At 41.9% G+C, this 19,256-nt stretch overlaps 1 protein-coding gene across 1 annotated transcript; it reads left to right on the forward strand.

The window, feature by feature from the left end:
* Positions 1-5,449: 5,449 nt before the first annotated feature.
* On the forward strand, positions 5,450-17,241 carry MPHOSPH6 (M-phase phosphoprotein 6). The gene is made up of 5 exons (XM_027513937.1): positions 5,450-5,558; positions 7,785-7,897; positions 13,626-13,716; positions 16,018-16,112; positions 16,546-17,241. Exons 1-5 carry the CDS (start codon positions 5,460-5,462, stop codon positions 16,676-16,678), a joined length of 531 nt encoding a protein of 176 aa, XP_027369738.1. The 5' UTR covers positions 5,450-5,459; the 3' UTR covers positions 16,679-17,241.
* Positions 17,242-19,256: the final 2,015 nt, after the last annotated feature.

A 19,256-nucleotide genomic window follows, 5' to 3' on the forward strand; every position in this document is an offset into this window, starting at 1 on the left:
TCTTATAGTTTTCAAAAGTACAGATCTTTCAATTCTTTGGTTTAATTTATTCCTAGGTAATTTTCTTCTTGATGCAGTTGTAAATGGGACTATTTCCTGCATTTCTTTCTCATAGTTTATTAGCATATAAAAATGCAACAAGTTTCTGCATATTAATTTTGTATCCTACAACTCTACTGAATTCATCTATTACTTCTAATAGTTTTTGGTGGTCAGTCAAAGTGGCTTCCCTGATATCTCAGAAAGTAAAGAATCTGCATGCAATACAGGAGACCAGGGTTCAATCCCTGGATGGGGAAGATTCCCTGGAGAAGGGAATGGCTACCCATTCCTCTATTCTTGCCTGGAGAATTCTACAGACAGAGGAGCCTGGTGGGCTACAGTCCATGGGTCGCAAAGAGTCAGACACAACTGAGCAACTGTCACTTTTTCTACTTTCAGAGTGCTCTTAAGATGAACACAATTCTATTGTGCAATTCTGAAATGATGCCATTGTCCTGGTAAAACAGTTTAATAGCTTCACAGGAACTTTCAAAATCCTACTGACTTAACACATGGCCTTTGAGATCTGGCCCTAGCATGCCTCTCCACACTTGTCACTTACACAACTGCCATCACTGAAAAAAATTTCCATCTGAATTAAGTATCTCCTTCATTCCTCCTGCCCCTTTCCCTTTTTTTCTCTGGCATACGCTTAATTTATCTTGAGGTCTCAGCTTGGTGTTACTTTCCCAAGGAAGACTCTCCAAACTCCTGAAATCCAGATTAGGTTTCCTGCAATAAGTCTTATCTCAATGACAGCATTTAAGACCTATATCCTTGTCTACGACATACCATTAGGAAGAGGTAGTTTCCCTACCACCTATCAAAGGGCCAAGAACATAAGATATATTTAAAAATATTTGTTGAAGAATGAAAAAGGCAGAAAAAATAGGAGTCTATGATTGTTACTCACATAAAGGTAGTAAGATTTGGCAGCAAGAGGGAAAACATTTTGTGAGAAATAATAGATCTGATGTTGTGTGTCAGTTTCCTAACTGATGCTCTTTGTCCTCCATGGCTGTATCAAGGGAACTCTCTTCCTTCCTGCCTCAGATAGATACTTAACCTTGGCTTTGCTGTTTGGGCTATTACAATGATTATCTTTTCTTTAGGTTATACACCCAATTTCTCTTTAAAAAATTTCCCTCCCCCATTGTGTATAGTCCTAAAGGGACTATAAATCAGATCTTGCCCTCTCTTAGCTAAGACTCAATGAGATTCTCTCCTTGACTATGAAAAATTGAAAATCCCAACAGCAATCATCTGATTCTCTTTATTCCTACAGTGACACTAATTCCCACTTCCTAGATACCTGCGTTGCCCTGGTTTCTTTCAACTTGCCCTTTTCTCCAGCCTTGTTATAAACTACTAGAAATGTCCTTCTAATAAATCCCCATTTTATTTAATAAGCCATGATCAATTTCTGGTACTTGCAAAAAACAAAAAGAACAAAAGCTAACTGAAAGAAATAAAAAAGAAAGAAGGGGAGTGAAAGGGAGAGAAAGAGAGAGCATAAAAGAGAAAAGAAATACAATAGTAAAATAAATTATATATATAATTTTAAATTTCCTAGCAGATTCATTAAAAAAAAGAAACTGATGAAATTAATTTTAATGCTAGGTTTTATTTAGACAAATACATCCAAACTCTTATTTCAACATTTAATCAATATGAAAAATATAAATATTTTACTCTTGTTCCTTCCAAGTCTTTGAAATGTAGTATTTTACACTTACAGCACATCTCAACATAGACAGGCTAAAGTGAAATACAGTCCTGCCAAAATAATAAAATGTGTAAAACAGGAAAATATTTTACACTGCTACAGTTTTTAAATTTAAACAAATATTCCATTTTGCAGTCACATTAGCCACATTTTAAGTGCTCAGTAGCAACATATTAATCATAGGTTTACTGTACTGGGCTGCATAGCCTTAGAAATGATCGGCTCCAAGAGTGAAGAGACTCAGGGAACCTTTTCTTAATGGGTCTAGTTACTGGAAGTAATTGGAGGTTTTCACTCATCCAACCAATTCCATTATGAAAGAATTCAGAATTGTGTGAAAACCTATGAAAATATCTCTTCCCCCCAAATGATGTTTCTTTGGCTGTGTAACTAAAACAGGTTAACACATTATTGAGTGTGAAACCTATCCTCTGTATTCTATAATTCAACAGCAGAGAGACATCAAGGAGTTATCTTCCCTGTCTGCAAGTTTAATTCAAAGTTAAAATTACATTATTACTCTTAAACCACTTTTCATTCATTACATTTTGATAGGTAGAGGCTTTGGGGATTTGTTTTAATTATAAGTATTTTCTATGTCAAATAAAAATGAATAATTTTGAAGGTTGAGAAATTTGACCTTTATCCCTCAGACAACAATATTCACTGTAAACTGTGGAGTAGGAGAGTGACCATGATGAAGCCAATGTTTTGGGAAAAGGAATCAGAATCCAGTGTCCAAGTATATCGGTAACAACAGAGGTCCAGAGGGGAAGTGTAGAGCTTCTAGCTTCCTTAGCTGGTGTGCATATGCTCTTATTTCTTCAGGAATTGTTTCCCTCTTAAGTCTGACAAGACATGTGCCTATCTTTCAAGATAGTGTTCATAGTCAGCTATTTCCTGGATGCCTGGATGCAGATGGCAGAATGGATCACTTCTTCACCTTGGCTCTCACAGAACCTCTTTCAAAATCCTGAACAGAAGTCAAATTCATAGAGGCAGAAAGTAGTATAGTTTGCTGGGAGAGGGAATGAGGAGTTTTTGTTCAATGAGTAGCGTTTCAGTTTTGCAAGATAAGTTTTCTGTGGATGTATGGGAATTATGGTAGCACAAAACTAAATGACTAGAAGGCTTTTCCTCAGGCTAACTCCTCCCCCTTTCAGATCTCAAATGTCACACATTTAAGAGAACTTCCTTTTCCAGGCCAGAATTGTTTAGATGCCTTTTCTATATCCTCTCTTGAGTCCAATATTTTTCACGTAGGGCTCTTATTATAATTGTAATCAAGAACTAATTTGGTGTCATAACAAAATAGTATGACCAGGTGGCTTAAGCCACAAAACTTTATTTTCTCACAGTTCTGAAGGCTAGAAGTTCGAGATGAAGGTTTCGTTTTTCCTGAGACCTCTTCTGGGCTTCCCTGGTGGCTCAGAGGAATGCAGGAGACCTGGGTTCGATCCCTGGGTCAGGAAGATCCCCTGGAGAAGGAAATGGCAACCCACTCCAGTACTCTTGCCTGGAGAATCCCATGGAGGGAGGAGCCTGGTAGGCTACAGTCCGTGGGGTCACAGAGTCGGACAGGACTGAGCGACTTCACTTTTTAAATGGCCACCTTCTTGCTGTGTCTTTCCTCTGTACCTGCGCAATCCTGGTATCTTCCTGTGTATTCAAATTTCTTCTTATCAGAACACCAGTCAGATTAGATTGCCACGACCCTAAGGGCCTCATTTTAATCACCTCCTTAAAGGTCCTGTTTCCAAACGCAGCCACCTTCTTTTAACCTTTTATTTTATATTGAGTAGAGCCAATTAACAACATTGGGATAGTTTCAGGTGAACAGTGAAGGGACTCAACTATACATATACATATATCCATTCTCCCCCAAACCCCCCTCCCAACCAGGCTGCCACATAACACTGAGCAGAGTTGCATGTGCTGTACAGTAGCTCTTTGCTGGTTACCCATTCTAAATGCAGCACTGTGTACATGTCATCCCAAACCCCCTATCCCTTCCTCTTATCCTTCCCCCTGGCAACCCAAAGTTCGTTCTCTAAGTCATACAGCCACATTCTGAAAAATTCTGATGAAATTTGGAGGGACACAATTCCGCCCATAACATGTGATTACCTCTACTGTTCCCACTTGGTAAACTCTATGACAACTCATCTTATTCTCATTACAGGACTTTCACAGTTGCTATTTCCTCCCTTTGGTACACTCTACTCCAATCTTTCATACAACAATTTTTTTTTCTTCAGCTTCCAAGCATAGGCACTATCATCTGACAAGAGCAATCCCAGATCAGCTTATCTAATGTCACCCTAAAAGTCCCTCTAACACATCATTCTTTTCTTTCTGCCATGGCTCTCACCAGATAGCTCCAAGAAAGGCAGGTCATGTGATTTCATGCATCAGTGTAGCTCAGAGATGAACCCAGTGTCTCACACATAGACACGAATGAGTAAGTTTCTATACCCGCTTACCATATTAAAATGACTTTTTTTCCTCCTCTGAGAAAACCTGCCAGGGAATGACTGTTTTATTCAAGTGTCAGCTCTGTGATCAATCTTAGCTCTAACACTTACTAGCTGTGTAAACTCTGGTAAGTCCCTTAATCTCTGGGCCTCAGGTTCCCAAATGATATGAGGACCACAATACCTTCTTCAGAGTTCTTATGAGGATGAACTAAAGTAATACACACTCCCAGGGGAAAAAAATAAAATATAAAATTAAATTAAAAATTAAAAAAAATTTTTAAATAATAAAAAATAGAAAACATGCGGTACTTAGCACAAGAATTCATTATACAGTGCACGCTATCAGCGGAAGAGCTATCAGGATGGGTGTTTTTCAAAGTGTGGCAGCTATGAATGGCGTGAAAACTGTCTTTAGATGGTAATGCGCAGCATTAAAACTATCATCTTGGCAAAGTTATTTTAACTCTTCCTATGAAAATAAGGTCATGTTCTCATGCTCGTGTATTTGACATACACCTCTCCCTATTCTTCCTATTTAACTGGCCACTTAGGTTTAAAGACGCACACTCCAGTCAACAGGTGGATTTGACACTGTAAAGGCCATTCGGCAGCCAGACTGCCTGGGTTTACCCCCACCTCCCTCACCCTGGCTTTGGGCTGGTTCTGGAACCTCCCTGTACCTCAGTTTATTCAACTGCAACAAGAGGATAATGATGGCTCCATGGGGTTCTCAGGAAAATGAACTTATTACACATATAAGGTGCCACAGAAAACCCGCCAGCCACGTTAGAAACACTGAGGGGGAATGGTTGGTGTGGTCACTGTCTCAAAGTTCTCACCAAGGCAACTGGGTCTGCGACGCGCGGCCAGACGGGGTCTGTAAAGCGAGTGGCACGAGGCCGGTGCTCAGCCCTGAGGGAACCAATCGAAGCCCTCAGGGAAGGCCGACGGCGCCCAGGACTACGGCCTCCTGAGGCAGCAGCCGCTTTGGGTTCTCCCTCTCTCTCGGCGTCAAGTTGCTCTCACTCCTGCTTTGACAGCCGTGTTTACCCTGGGCTTCTGCGCGAAGAAAGCACCTCCTGAGTCAAATGTTCCCTGAGGCGACAAGCAAAAAGCGCGGGCCACCTCGAAGCGCGAGAAACAGGGGCGAAGCCGACGGGGGCGGGAGGACGCACGCTACGTATGACGGCGCCGACGCACACGCAGAAACGCGCATGCGCGGTGGGTCCAGTTGCAGACCGCGGCGCCCGGTGGGAGTCAGTATGGCGGCCGAGCGCAAAACTAAGTTGTCCAAGAACTTGCTGCGCATGAAGGTGCGGGGACGCGAGGGAGGCGGGTTGGGCGGTGGGGATACCCAGTCTTTCCGACCTGGCTGGAGCCTAGGCGGCGGGCGTACGAGGGCATTAGAGAAGCCCCGGAGGACCTACAGCTGTCGCCTTCATTCATTCACTGAGCAGCGCCTGCTCTGTTGTAGGCACCGGGAACTGGATTATAAATTTCGGCGGATTCTTTCTTAAAACCGGCGGTCGGATAGGAGAGACAGACGCGTAAGCAGGCACTTAAAATATAGTGTACTCAGCGCAGTGGTGCTAGAAGCGCCGGAAGCCCCTGGAACTTACTTGGGCTTTTGCGGGTAGTGGCATCTAGTAGACACTGAAGGGTAGGTGGGAGGGTGGGGGACAGAGCGTCACAGACTGGGGGAGAAGCGAGTTCAGAAGTTGGTGAGGCAACCCTCCACCCCAAATCCGTAATTTCAGAGAACTAAAGGTCATTCAGTCTGTCTGGAAGGCAAGTAGCAAGAAATGGGCCTGGAAAAGAAGCCAATAATCACAGCATGCAAGGAAGGAATTTTAGGGCAGATTAGGAATTTTTTTTCTTTATCTTGTGAGCATTGGGAAGCGATTGAGCACCGGGGCGAGTATCACGAGCTGTGCTTAAGTTTTCACCGTTACTTTCACTGTCCTGTGGAGAATACATTGCTGACAGAAAGACCCGACAAAACTGCAGTCATAACCACCAGCTAGGACTGATGATCTGGGTGAAGGATTTCAGTGGTGGTGGGAACAGAGAGAATTTTAACAGTTGAGGTGAAAGTGAAGTTATGTCACCAACTTCAAACAAAATTGATTTTCAGATGAGGTGTGCGGACAAGGGTAGATAAAATGAATACAGGAATTAATACAGGAGAAACATGTAAGCCTTAAAACTTAAGTAACAGTATTAGCGAACATTTCTAGCTCTATGTGCTAGACACTGAGTGGTTTGCGTATTACAAGGCGGGAAAGCCACATAATAACCGATTGAGGTGGGTACGGTTATTGTCCCTCTCTCACAGCCAAGGCACCTGAAACAAGAAGTAGGTAACTTGCCCAAAGTTACACAGTTTATACATAAGTGTAGACAGGGCTTAAACTCAGGCAGTCTGGCTCTGAAGCCCCTGCTCTTACTTATCAGTACCACTCTGTACTGCTTGTCACTGAACACCACTATCTAGATGCAAACTGCTAAATGTCTTGTTTACAGAATAATGCAATTTGCAGTGAAGGGAAGCAGGGCATGAATAATGTTTTGAAACATTGGAGAGTAAATGGCATGTGCAAGACCTGAGTGGAGCTGAGCTGGAGTATAACCTGGGATGGATAGGGTGAGTGAGGGCGGAGGGTGACTAGTAGTGTAATTAATCATTTTTGAAGTACCTCTTTGATACATATTAGCGAAATTTGGATCTTCAGTAAACAGAGGGGGTTCTTTCCTTATGGTGTGTAATCATATAAATTTCAGGGAAGTATATTGGCAAAGCAGGCATTGGGAAGATTTTAGCAGTTGTTTTAGTCTTGGAATAAGTCAGATGAAGGTATGCTGGCTGCTTAGGGCTCAGACCAACAATCTGACTCTGTAATTGTGAAGGAAGAAGTTAACTTAAAAGTTATCTACCCCTGCTTGGGTGGTTTGGGAACACTCAACTGGACACTTGAAGCAAAAGAGACAGAAACAATTACCCAGCTTCTCTGGCAAGTTTGGCCATTGCCAACAAAAAGCCTTCTGGCAGAACAGCGGGAGACAGAGTATACAGATAAAGTGGGGTATCCTATGAGAAGCAAGGGAGCAGCTGCTTTAGGTTTCCTTATCTAGTGTAGCTGTTCAGCCAGAGCTAAATATAGAGCAAGAATGAGAGGGTTGAGGATTTAGTACTGTAAAGACTGATGCTGGGAGGGATTGGGGGCAGGAGGAAAAGGGGACGACAGAGGATAAGATGGCTGGATGGCATCACCGACTCGATGGACGTGAGTTTGAGTGAACTCCAGGAGATGCTGATGGACAGGGAGGCCTGGCGTGCTGCAATTCATGGGGTCGCAAAGAGTCGGACACAACTGAGTGACTGAACTAAACTGTTTATTTTCTAGTGTACTGGAAGTCCTCTTGTCTTGGTCAGCTAAGCTGCTTGGTCACCCCATCCCCACCCTTGAGATGGGATTCCCAGAGAAATGAGGTTGTTGGGGAAAATAGTTGCTGACTCTGATTTTGTTATGTTTTGACAGTTCATGCAAAGGGGACTGGACTCGGAAACCAAGAAACAACTAGAAGAGGAAGAAAAGAAAATCATTAGTGAAGAGCACTGGTACTTGGATTTGCCTGAGCTGAAAGAGAAAGAGTAGGTTTTTTATGATACGTTGGACGTTCACATGCCTGTAAATATGATTTATCATTCCAGTGACATAAAACCCATGAACTGATACCTGTTCAGTTTCTTGAGTTAGCCCTGCAAATATTTTTTTTTAATCATTAAGTCTATAAGAGTTCTACTTGCATTTATATGTTTTTATTGATGCTTGCCATCATTTATAACATTGTTCTTTTTTTACATTCCTTATTTAGAATAAAGGAATCTAAGCCATATGTCTCTGGTGATAGCTGGGGACCTTCTAAGAAAATCTGCAATGTGCTGTCTATTGTATTAAGTTCTGAAGATTATATGTGTACTTCACGTCTCTCCAGTTTTGTTTCAGTAACAGAGTTCTCCATAGATTGAGCTTTGTAAAGTCAAGAGTGTTTTATTTGTTTTCTTTTTAATTTTTACTGATAATACCAGTCATCTTAGCTAACATGTATTGAGTCTTTAGTGTATATACTAGGAACTGGGCAAAGCACTTTATGTCTCTTAATTATTTAATCCTCACAGCAAACTTGAGAGCTGGCTAACATCATTCCACCCATTTTATGGTTGAGGAAACTGAAGCTTAAGGGAGGGTAAATTGCTGAGGGTCACCAGATAGTTATTACTGAAACAGGATAACACACTAGATCATTTCTCTTCCACCTCTAAGCTTGGTTGATGCATGATAAATTTTTAATGAAGGAGTGATGATTCACATCATTAGTGAACTTTTCTAAATGTTTCTGAAAGCTGTTTATCATTCCTCCTTGATTCTTTTCTTACCTTGATAGCCTCTGTGGTATAGTAGTTTTACTTAAGTTTTATCAAATGACTAGTTCAGTTCAGTTCAGGCTCAGTCGTATCCTACTCTTTGCGACCCCATGAATCACAGCATGCCAGGCTTCCCTGTCCATCACCAACTCCCAGATTTCACTCAAACTCACGTCCATCGAGTCGGTGATGCCATCCAGCCATCTCATCTTCTGTTGTCCCTTTCTCCTGCCCCTAATCCCTCCCAGCATCAGAGTCTTTTCCAATGAGTCAGCTCTTCGAATGAGGTGGCCAAAGTACTGGAGTTTCAGCTTTAGCATCATTCCTTCCAAAGAAATCCCAGGGCTGATTTCCTTCAGAATGGACTGGTTGGATCTCCTGCAGTCCAAGGAACTCTCAAGAGTCTTCTCCAACACCACAGTTCAAAAGCATCAATTCTTCGGCACTCAGCTTTCTTTATAGTCCAACTCTCACATCCATACATGACCACTGGAAAAACCATAGCCTTGACTAGATGGACCTTTGTTGGCAAAGTAATGTCTCTGCTTTTGAATATGCTATCTAGGTTGGTCATAACTTTTCTTCCAAGGAGTAAGCATCTTTTAATTTCATGGCTGCAGTCACCATCTGCAGTGATTTTGGAGCCCCAAAAAATAAAGTCTGACAATGTTTCCACTGTTTCCCCATCTATTTCCCATGAAGTGATGGGCCCAGATGCCATGATCTTCGTTTTCTGAATGTTGAGCTTTTAGCCAACCTTTTCACTCTCCTCTTTCACCTTCATCAAGAGGCTTTTAAGTTCCCCTTCACTTTCTGCCATAAGAGTGATGTCATCTGCTTATCTGAGGTTATTCCAGCTTGTGCTTCTTCCAGCACAGCGTTTCTCATGATGTACTCTGCATATAAGTTAAATAAGCAGGGTGACAATATACAGCCTTGACATACTTCTTTTCCTATTTGGAACCAGTCTGTTGTTCCATGTCCAGTTCTAACTGTTGCTTCCTGACCTGCGTATAGGTTTCTCACTAGAGATGCTGCTTATTGTCTTCAGACACACTTATGTTTTCCCTTTCCATACCTTATAATTTATTTTTTTGTTTCTAACACAGTTGTTGTCCATTGTTTACTTGGATGATCTTCTCTAGATCTTTCTTGGGAATTTGAACGTCCTTCTCTAAAGATAGAAAGTACGTCCCACCAGGAGGGATGGAAGGAAAGTACTTTGTTTTTTCTGCTTACTTCTCAACTTGCTTTTCTCTTGCTTCTCAGAGGAGGCAAGATGTCAGTGAGGAAGGAGCAGATGATGCTGAAGGTGGTATGGATTTGGGAGCAGGGGTTGGTAGGAAAGGGACTGTTACTGGTAGGGAGGTATAATTTAATTTTATGCCTTGGCTAAACTTGCTCAAGAGTATTCCAGATGTTTTGTTACTTATTTTTAATGAAAAGCAAGACCGTTTGTATCTTGTTTTCAGTATTCTTTTTTTTCCCCCCAACATAGCGTATTAGTCCCAGGAAAATGACCTTTAGATTCCTTTCCTAGGGAGGTATGTGACATAGTCTGTTCAGGTTCTGTAACAAAATACCACAGACTGTGTAGCTTATAAACAACGTAAATGTATTTGTCACAGCTCTGGAAGCTGGAAGTCCAAGATCAGGATATCAGCCTGGTCATGTTTTGATGGTGGTCCTCTTCCTGGCTCAGAGCCAGCACCTTCTTGCTGTATCCTCACCTGGTAGAAGTGGCTGAGGATCTCTGTGGGTCTTTCCTAAGGCCCTAAACCCATTCCTGAGGGTCCCACACTCATGACTTAAGCACCTTCCCAAGGCCTCACCTCCTAATATCCTCATCTTTGGGGGTTAGGATTTCAATATATGAATTTGTGGGGGGACATGAACTTTCAGATCATAGCAGTAAATATTAATAATAACCTTTTGCCATCATTCAGTGTCATGTTTATGTTTAGAAATGAAGATCAGTTTGGGACATGAGCTGGAAGAGATGAAGCTGTCAAGTTGGGTAATTTGAGGAGCGTATAACAGAGACCACCAAAGTGTGGGCAGAGGTAGGGAAGCAGCTGTGGACAGTGCAGCACCTCAGTGGTTTGTGTAGTAGAAATAATTTCCCCCAGGCCTGGAGGGTCAAGGGGATGGAGTGGTTACTGAATCTGAAGACGGGCTGTGTGGAGGGAGCATGTTGCAAGAGTCGCCATCTTTATCTGAGGGCACAGCCAGCCCAGGTAAGCCTATGGAAGGAAGCTGTTCCATGTGTTACATTCAGAGCAGCTTCCCAAGGCACTGATGGTGGGGGCTATGGGGGGTGAGAAGTAGACCTGGAAGGGCAAATGGATGACATGGCCCTGAGGTGTGTGTGCTTTAACACCCCAGACAGTGGGATGGATTGGCTAATTTAGTGCATGGGCTCTGGAGACAGACAGACCTGGGTTTGATGCCCACCTCTGCCACTTGCTTACTTGTGATCTTAGACAAGTTATTCAACCTGTCTCTTGTCATTGGTATATTGGGTGTGATGAGAAGTAAATGAGGTAATACATGTGAAGCAGTGACCACAGTGCTAGGCATAAAGCACAAAGTGTTAGCAGTATATGTGATTCCTTATATTTAAGTATTAGGAAATTCAACCACTCTTTCTGCTCATTTGTGTTTGTGAACCTTTACTTGGTAGTACCATCTGAATTATTCCAAAGGGTTACCGATCTCCCTGAAACTGGAGATTTCGTTGTGTATGTGCTCTGGGAGTCTAGAGGTTGCTATTCAGCTATATTGGACTATAGCTCAGTGATGACCATTAGGACTATTCAGAGTGCATGCCTCCCTTAGCCAGTCACCAGGCTATGTAGGTGGATTAAGACCTGCTTGCTTTGCCTCAGCTTGAAACAGCTGCAGAGCTTCCTAAGTCTGGAGCTCCCTGTAGGGGCTGAGGTCTTGGTATAGCCACACTGCAAGTCAGCTTCTCCCTCAGCCCAGTCTTGCAGCCCTCACTTCCGTAGAGGGGTGTCTTCCAGCCAGCACTCCCCAGTGAAACTTCTGTGCAGAGCTCTGTCTCAGAGTGTTACCAGGGAACCTGATACTTAGTATAGAAGTGGAAGTTACCAGATGAGAGATTTTGCTCTGTTGCCATGTTGTTTTTCTCCAAAGGATGTGCTGTGGTTTAGAGGATGTGAGTACAGCCAGTTCAATGACTCGCCTGCCACAGGATGATGTTTAAAAAGTATTTTTGGCTACTGTGCTTCTTGTGCTTATGTATTGTGGCCTGGTGAACTTCGAGAGGTCTGAGGTCTGAGATTGACCCTACTTGCAAACTAACAAGTCAGCCTGCTACAGTTTCACGGATACTGGTGGAAGGCAGGAGAGCTCTGAGTCAGAGACAGGACTTTCATTACTCACAGCACAGCAAGCAGCTTGAGCATCACGTTGGCATCATTTCCTCTTATCCCAGGGAGCATGACATGGTACCCGCAGTAGGTTAACATCAGAACAGAGAAGTCCTGAGCTTAGGAGCCCCGAGTCTTTGATACTGAACTGCAGACAGACTTGCCTTTGGCCCCAGGGGAGGCAGTATCCTTATTTTGAGCCTTAAAGCAAGTCTGTGTATTGCTCCAACAGGAGAAGGGAGACAGCCGCTCAGCCTTTCAAAGCTTTGCACTGTGCGTGTATCCTTGAAAAGAACGAAAGCACATCTAGGGCCTCACTCACAGGCATGTGGAAATGAAGGAGACCCACAGAGACTAGCTCCCCAGCAGTGAGTTTTTGCCCTGTTTTGCAGTGCTCGTTATTCGTGGCCCTAGGCAGGTGTGTCTTTTTTTTCCTGAGCAGTAGTTTCTCATCTGCAATAATTGACAAAATTGATAATTTCCTGGATATGTTTTAGCTCTAAAGTCATAGATTCTGATTAATGAAAGCAGGAAAATTAAAATACAGAATGTTTTCAGCTATATTTTGGAATATTTCCCTTATTTGCTAGCTCCATGAGTGTCCCTCATCATTGAAACTATGCTTGTTGATAACAAACCACCTTTTCACACTAATGTTATTGAGTCAATAGAAATGCATGAGAAAGCCCTCTGAGGGGCCAGTGGTCCTTCTGCAAATCCTTTGCTGGCATTTGGGTCCATCTTTTGACTTAAGTGAAGACTTAAATGCATATGTATGGTGCTTTCCTGAGGGAGGTGATTTACTTGAGACGTTCGTGATGTTTTATCACCTGCACTCTACAAGAAACCAGACTGGCCAGTTGAAAGGGAATCTCAAGTTTATGAGAATGCTGAACAAAATGTTCAGGAGAACATGTGCTGTCGTCAGATGTGCTCACTTGGGATGGGGGTTATGCACTGGTGACTCGTGGGAGAATCCCTTCGGACACTGAAACATCCACACCTGCATCTGGATGCCCTCTGTGGTGTCCAGTGTTGAACCCTCTCAGTAGCAGCGCCGTTTTTACTTGGATGATTTTGGTGTGAGGTCAGCCACCTAGCCACTCTTATTTCTGCTCATTTTCCAGTCCCACTCATCCGGCTCTCCCAGTGTCTGTAAGATACCCTGTGTCCTTAGAGTAAATTACTTCTCTGCTTAAGTCATCCAACATCAGTCGTTGTTATTTATAGCTGAGAGCTCCAACTTAGACACTCACTTAAAGCTACCTATGACACTGATTTTTGCAAATTTAATAAAAAACTTGGGTGGGGAGCATAAACATCAAGGAAACTTCACTTTACGTTTGGAAAATTCAGGTGCTCTGTGTTCTTGCCTCACAGTGCTTTTGTTGACCAAAGCAATCTGTTTTTATCTCTAACCTTAGGTTAGAAAGCTTAGTGTATTTTTCCTTGATTCCACTGAGAACCATAAGATCTATTTTTCATTTGAAATCTTGACTTTTATTTGCTGTGCTTTGCTACAAGTAGACATGCTGTTAATACAGGTTTATTTTCTCATTTAGGAGTTTCATTATAGAAGAGCAGAGTTTCTTGTTGTGTGAAGATCTTCTCTATGGAAGAATGTCATTCAGAGGATTTAATCCTGAGGTTGAGGTATTAAATATAATTGCTTCAGATTTAAAATTTTTCCAATTGAATTCTTTCTGCTAATGATTGGGTTTAGGTTTTTTCACAACAGATACCATTTCGCCTCATTATATAGAAAATAACAAGTCCTGAAATATTGCCATAGCTATTTAAAGAAATCGCAGGCATTGCCGTCTAGTTTTATGTTAGAATTGAGTAGATGATTTAATTTAGCAGTATACAGTCCCTGACAGTGCCACTGTAAGTGTTAGGATTTTAGCTCGGGTCTTCTACAGGAATGTCAGGATTTTATTCATTTGCTGCCATTATGAAAAATTATTTTCTGGCATCTATAAATCTGTCTTTTCTAATGGAAAAAGGGTAACTTAAAAATTGAATAATTTGACTTTTTAATGGACAGCTTTTAATCCAAGCTTATAAATAGATTTGTAAATGATTCTTTAGAAAGTTTGTCTTCAAAGGAAGTATTCACCTTGTAACTGAGCTGTTTATTTTAATCTTCCTGCCTCGGGTTTGTAGAGAAGCACAGATTTGTCCATTTAACAAATAATTATTAGAACTCTGGCTCAGATACTGAAAGCTCTCCTATCAGTAGCTAGCCAACCACATGGAGGTTTGTGATACAAAGCTTTTGTTTGGTAACTATCTCAAGAAGCTGTGGTTACTTAGCCCTGGGACTGTTGACACTGGGGCTAGAATTGCCTTTGTGGTGGGGGCTTTCCTGTGCACTGTGGGATGTTGAGCAATATCCCTGACTTCTGCCCCCTACCCACTAGACACACACATATACACTCCGGCTGTGACAACCTGAACTGTGTCCAGACATTATGTAGACATTGCCAGGGGCCCCTCAGTGAGCAGAATCGTCCCTGGTTGAAAACTGGTTCTCTAAGGACGCCTGGAGCAACCACAGTTAGCCAAACTAAACACCAGTGTTTATTTATAAAGACTGCAAGTTGATTTTCCTTTGTCTCCTTTTTTTGAGTGGGTGTGCTAATTAAGGTGGTAAAATCGACTTTACACAAAATCAACACTAGAAGTGTTTGTTTTTAATATATCTCCTGTTCTGGCCTGCTGAAAGCTTTAGATTAGGAAGAGAATGAGAGCAATGGGGTAAAAGATTAAAAAAGATAGCAAAGATGATGAGCGATTGATGCCCAGAGACTAGGGTATTGGGTGCAAGGACTCCAAAGTGATGCAGTGGGAAATAGTGTTGATCTGACCCTCCAGATTTGATGTGGGACGTTATTAGAAAGTGACTTTAATTACCAGCACTCTATAACACTTAATATATTCTCTCTGGGAAAAGGTTTTGAACTGTTGGTCATGCAGGTCTGAGCTGTCGTAAATTGTGAGAAAAGTTCAGTGTACCTGGCTATAAAAAGAATGATACCAACTTGGGCACTGACTTTATTACAAGCAGGATGTACTTAGGACACATTTCATAGTATCTGTGTGTTTCTGGGGATGCCTTCCGTGGAGTTTATTCCGTAAATAGTTACTGTGTACCTGTGGTGCGTCAGCCCTGTGGAAGCACTGGAAGTGCAGCAGGGAACCAAAGGCTGTGCCCCCACAGAGCTTGTACTGAGACTGCTTCATCTTCAGTCCTTTAAACGTTGGAAAAGCTAGTCAAAAGTGATTTCTGCTTTCCTTTCCTGGTCCCACCTTTCTGGTAAAGAGGATATTGTTTTCAAGTCTGTCGGTGGATACCTATCAAGAAAACATTAATGTGAGAAAAAGAAGCCAAGGAAAGATGCATGGCATGCAGACATCATGTGGACATCAGTGTGTTATCCACCCGCATGTTTAGGGGTGAGGAGGCCCCCCACCGTTACACCAGTGCTGGCCTTCCAGCACTTCGCTGCTCTCGTTCCCCAGCTACCACCCAAGCTGCGTTTAAAATTACTCCAGACTGTAGTGTTTCTCACATTTGGCTCAAAAGTGGGAAGTTCAGAGGATGCATGAAGTTTACTCCTCCTTTCCCCACTCACTACAGTGTGTTCGCAGTGTGCCTGCTTTAGACAGAAGTAACTAGTACATTTCTGATCTAAATTACAGGTTAAACTCATTAACAGTAAGTCTAATCTAGTGAGGCTTTGTCTTATTATTTTTTTAATTCAGAGGTGGCTTATATCAACATATTGTGGAGTAAAGTTGGTTAAATTTTACAGAGACTCCCTTAGTAAGTTTTGGCTAGTCCTGTAGATGCTGTGGATTCTGTGTCTCTACCTTCAAATGTGTCTGGCACTAGTTCTTTTAACAAGCTTTTTCTGACTCTGCTAGTCACCACCGTTGTGTTTTTTTCAGAAATTAATGCTTCAGATGAACACTAAGAACAAAGCAGAAGAAGTTGAAGAGCAAACAGTGGAGCTCGATGTGTCAGATGAAGAAATGGCTAGAAGGTAAGTGTTACCTTAGACCAGGTTTATAATCTGAGCCCAGCATTCACTGACTCACGCTTACACTCCTTCCGCCCAGTGATGGGTCTGCCCTGCCTTTGAAGGGAGTAACCCCAGCAGAAAGGGGACTTCCTGCTTTTTCTAACATGACCTGGGGTGGATTCATACCTGTCACAGGCTGGCAGCTGAGGGCTAATTTCTAGTGCTGCTTCTAATACATATTTTAAAATATACATCTTAATTTATTAGGATAATGCAAAACCAAAAAAAAATAATTGTTCACAGAGAAATTCATGAATTTTAAATCAGATTATTTCTTTTAATCATCGTTTTGGTTTTTCTTATTCTTTGTTGTGTATTTGATTTGATAGTCTTGACAAGTTTTGATTCCTTTTTTATTTGAAACTAAACTTGTTCCGTTTTATCATCTTAACAGATATGAGACCTTGGTGGGGACAATTGGGAAAAAGTTTGCCAAGAAAAGAGACCGTGCCATTTACGAAGAAGATGAAAATGGAGACATAAAACCAGTTAAAGCAAAGAAGATGTTCTTAAAGCCCCAAGATTAAAGTGTAGGCCTTAACATATAGCTCAGGGATGAGAGCATATTTTGGAACTCAACTCTGTAGGTTCCTCTATAGTTATTAATGGCGTAATGTTTATTTGTAAAGAAATGTATACTTTTGGAAACATGCTGCTTTTGGAACAAACATGTGATGGATGTTATACATCCTTTGCTTAACGGTGTTCATCAAGAGTGGACTTTAAACCCTTGGTCTTCAAATGTACATAGGTATGTGGTAGCTTCCTAAAGAATATTTTGTCTCAGATTTTTTTTTTTAATATAACTCTCCAGTCACTGACCTGAAATTGAACTCGTGAAAACTAATACCAGTGTTTAAATTGCCTTTATGTTTATAAACATGTCAAGTCAGTTCATATGTATATTTTGGAATCATGTCATGAGAATTTATTATATGTTAATTCATCAAGAACAAACTTGCCTCTTCGGGCTAAGTATTTTCATGCTACAAAGTCAATGTCAATGTGTGGAATTAAGTTTTTTCTTGTTGTTTAAGCCTTTACTTAATTTTTAGACATGGTTCTATAATAAATGCCTGTTTTCATATGCTTTTTTGTTGTCTTATCAAATAATTTTAGTCTAATTCAGTATTGGAACTTTTGTCCAATTGGTAATGTCCAATAGCTATTAACTTAGAATATGGTGATATATTAAATTGAAACTTTTATGGGCCAAAAACAGTGATCAATTTTTGATAGTTCAACCCAGTAAAATTTACCACCAACCACACTGCCTCTCAAAAGTGCAAGTCACTCAGTCGTATCCAACTCTTTGTGACTCCATGGACTATCCACAGAATTCTCCAGGCCAGAATACTGGAGTGGGTAGCCTTTCTCTTCTCCAGCGGATCTTCCCCACCCAGGGATCGAACCAGGACACCATCTCTTAATCTGAACCTTATTCTAGATAGTAAATGAGAGGCCCATGGAATTAAATGTGTATGTGTGTCTGTCCGTCTGGAGATGTTTACCTAGGACATCTGAGAAATACTGATTTCATCTAATTATGTTCTAGCAATTGAAAGAGGTGCTTTCCTCCTCTCTCTCAGAGTCTCCCTAGATTCAGACTGCTCTGTGACCGCAGTTCTCTGGTGAGTTACAAAAAAGTTGTGACTTTGAAGTTAATTTGGGTCTGAATTCATCGTGAAGGTGAGAAAGGCGCACCTTCCTGCTCTCTACATCCTGAGGCATGAGCTGGAAGTCTCCCACGGCGCTTGGCCGGCACCACAGTCCCTGAATCTATGGAACATCTCATCCACCCTCCTGATACTCGGCACCGTAATAGGACAGTGCAGTGGTCTACCGAAGGCGCGACGCACTGGGCCCTAGGTGGGATACGACACTCTTATCCTACAAAATGTAACTGATGCTTTGAGTCACCGAGCACTCAGATGGGTCTTCTGCTCTCCCCATGGTCAGAACATACCGTCTGGAATCAGTGGAGGCAAAGGGAACAGCTCCTCTCACTGCTACACCCAGTAAGCAGACATTTTGCATCCTGCCCCTCAATTTTGATCTCTTGCTTGGAGCTCTGGGTTCCCAAGGAAGGTTTGTTTCCACTAGGGAAGACAACAGTGGTCCCAAGAAGACAGAAATTGAAACAATCTGATCATTTTACCACTAAACCAGCAGGCAAAGAAATGTTAACTCTCCCGGCTGGTGCTTGTGATCTTGGGAACAAAGGGACGTTTGTGTTGTTACTACACGATAGGTGATGCAGAAGGACGTCAGACGCAGAGCTTCCTCTAGGGCGCTTCCTCTAGGGCGTGGTTTTTTAGCACTTCCATGTCCAGTGATAAGGGTTTTTTTTTCACTTTTTAAAACTTAAATTTATTTGTAATTGAAGGATAATTGTGGAAAAGTGCAACCTCAGAGGTGAAAAAGATTTCAACCCTTTAGACTCTGTAGTCTTGGGTCGCTCTAGCAGGTGTCAACCCTGAGCAGTTGAGATACTGGCTGAGGAAAGAGGAAATACGGAATGTGTAGGGGGAAAAATGAAGTCGATTAACTTGCAACCAATTACAAAAACAAGTTACCAAGCAGTTTCACACATTTTCTTTCTTGGTGTGTATGTGTGCCAATTTCTCCTTCCTCATAGTATTGTGTCCATTTTTTTAAAGAGGGTTAACTTTGCTATTTAGCCTTGAGATAACAATATTCAGATGAGTCTCACCAAAGTCTGGGTATAACTGACAGGAGATAAGATGAATAGTGTGACTGTTTCCCAGAAACAGATACAATGTCCACTGAGATTTTGGAGAAGAGAGTGAGAACATCTTTTGTACAAAGGATGTTTGTAATTCACTTGGGAGAAATGGAGTGTTCTTCTGGGAAGTTTAATCACGTTTAGAAGCATGTGTGTACGTGAATGCTGAATGGCCCACGCAACGGATTGTAGCAGATTCTAACCTATTGTTTCTCAGATTCAAATGCTCTATATTCAGCTGTGATGCTGGGCTAAGTGAAGAAGTGAAATGAAAGTCGCTCAGTCGTATCTGACTCTGCAACCCCATGGACTACACAGTCCATGGAATTCAGGCCAGAATACTGGAGTGGGTAGCCTTT

Source organism: Bos indicus x Bos taurus, chromosome 18 (assembly GCF_003369695.1).
Source record: "Bos indicus x Bos taurus breed Angus x Brahman F1 hybrid chromosome 18, Bos_hybrid_MaternalHap_v2.0, whole genome shotgun sequence".
Classification (NCBI taxonomy): Eukaryota; Metazoa; Chordata; class Mammalia; order Artiodactyla; family Bovidae; genus Bos; species Bos indicus x Bos taurus.

Excerpts from the sequence above, each read along its gene's own strand:
- MPHOSPH6 (XM_027513937.1), top strand. The coding sequence starts at position 5,460 with ATGCGCGGTGGGTCCAGTTGCAGACCGCGGCGCCCGGTGGGAGTCAGT. Across the intron at positions 5,559-7,784 it reads AGAACTTGCTGCGCATGAAG|TTCATGCAAAGGGGACTGGA; the intron begins GTGCGGGGACGC and ends ATGTTTTGACAG. Across the intron at positions 16,113-16,545 it reads GATGAAGAAATGGCTAGAAG|ATATGAGACCTTGGTGGGGA; the intron begins GTAAGTGTTACC and ends TCATCTTAACAG.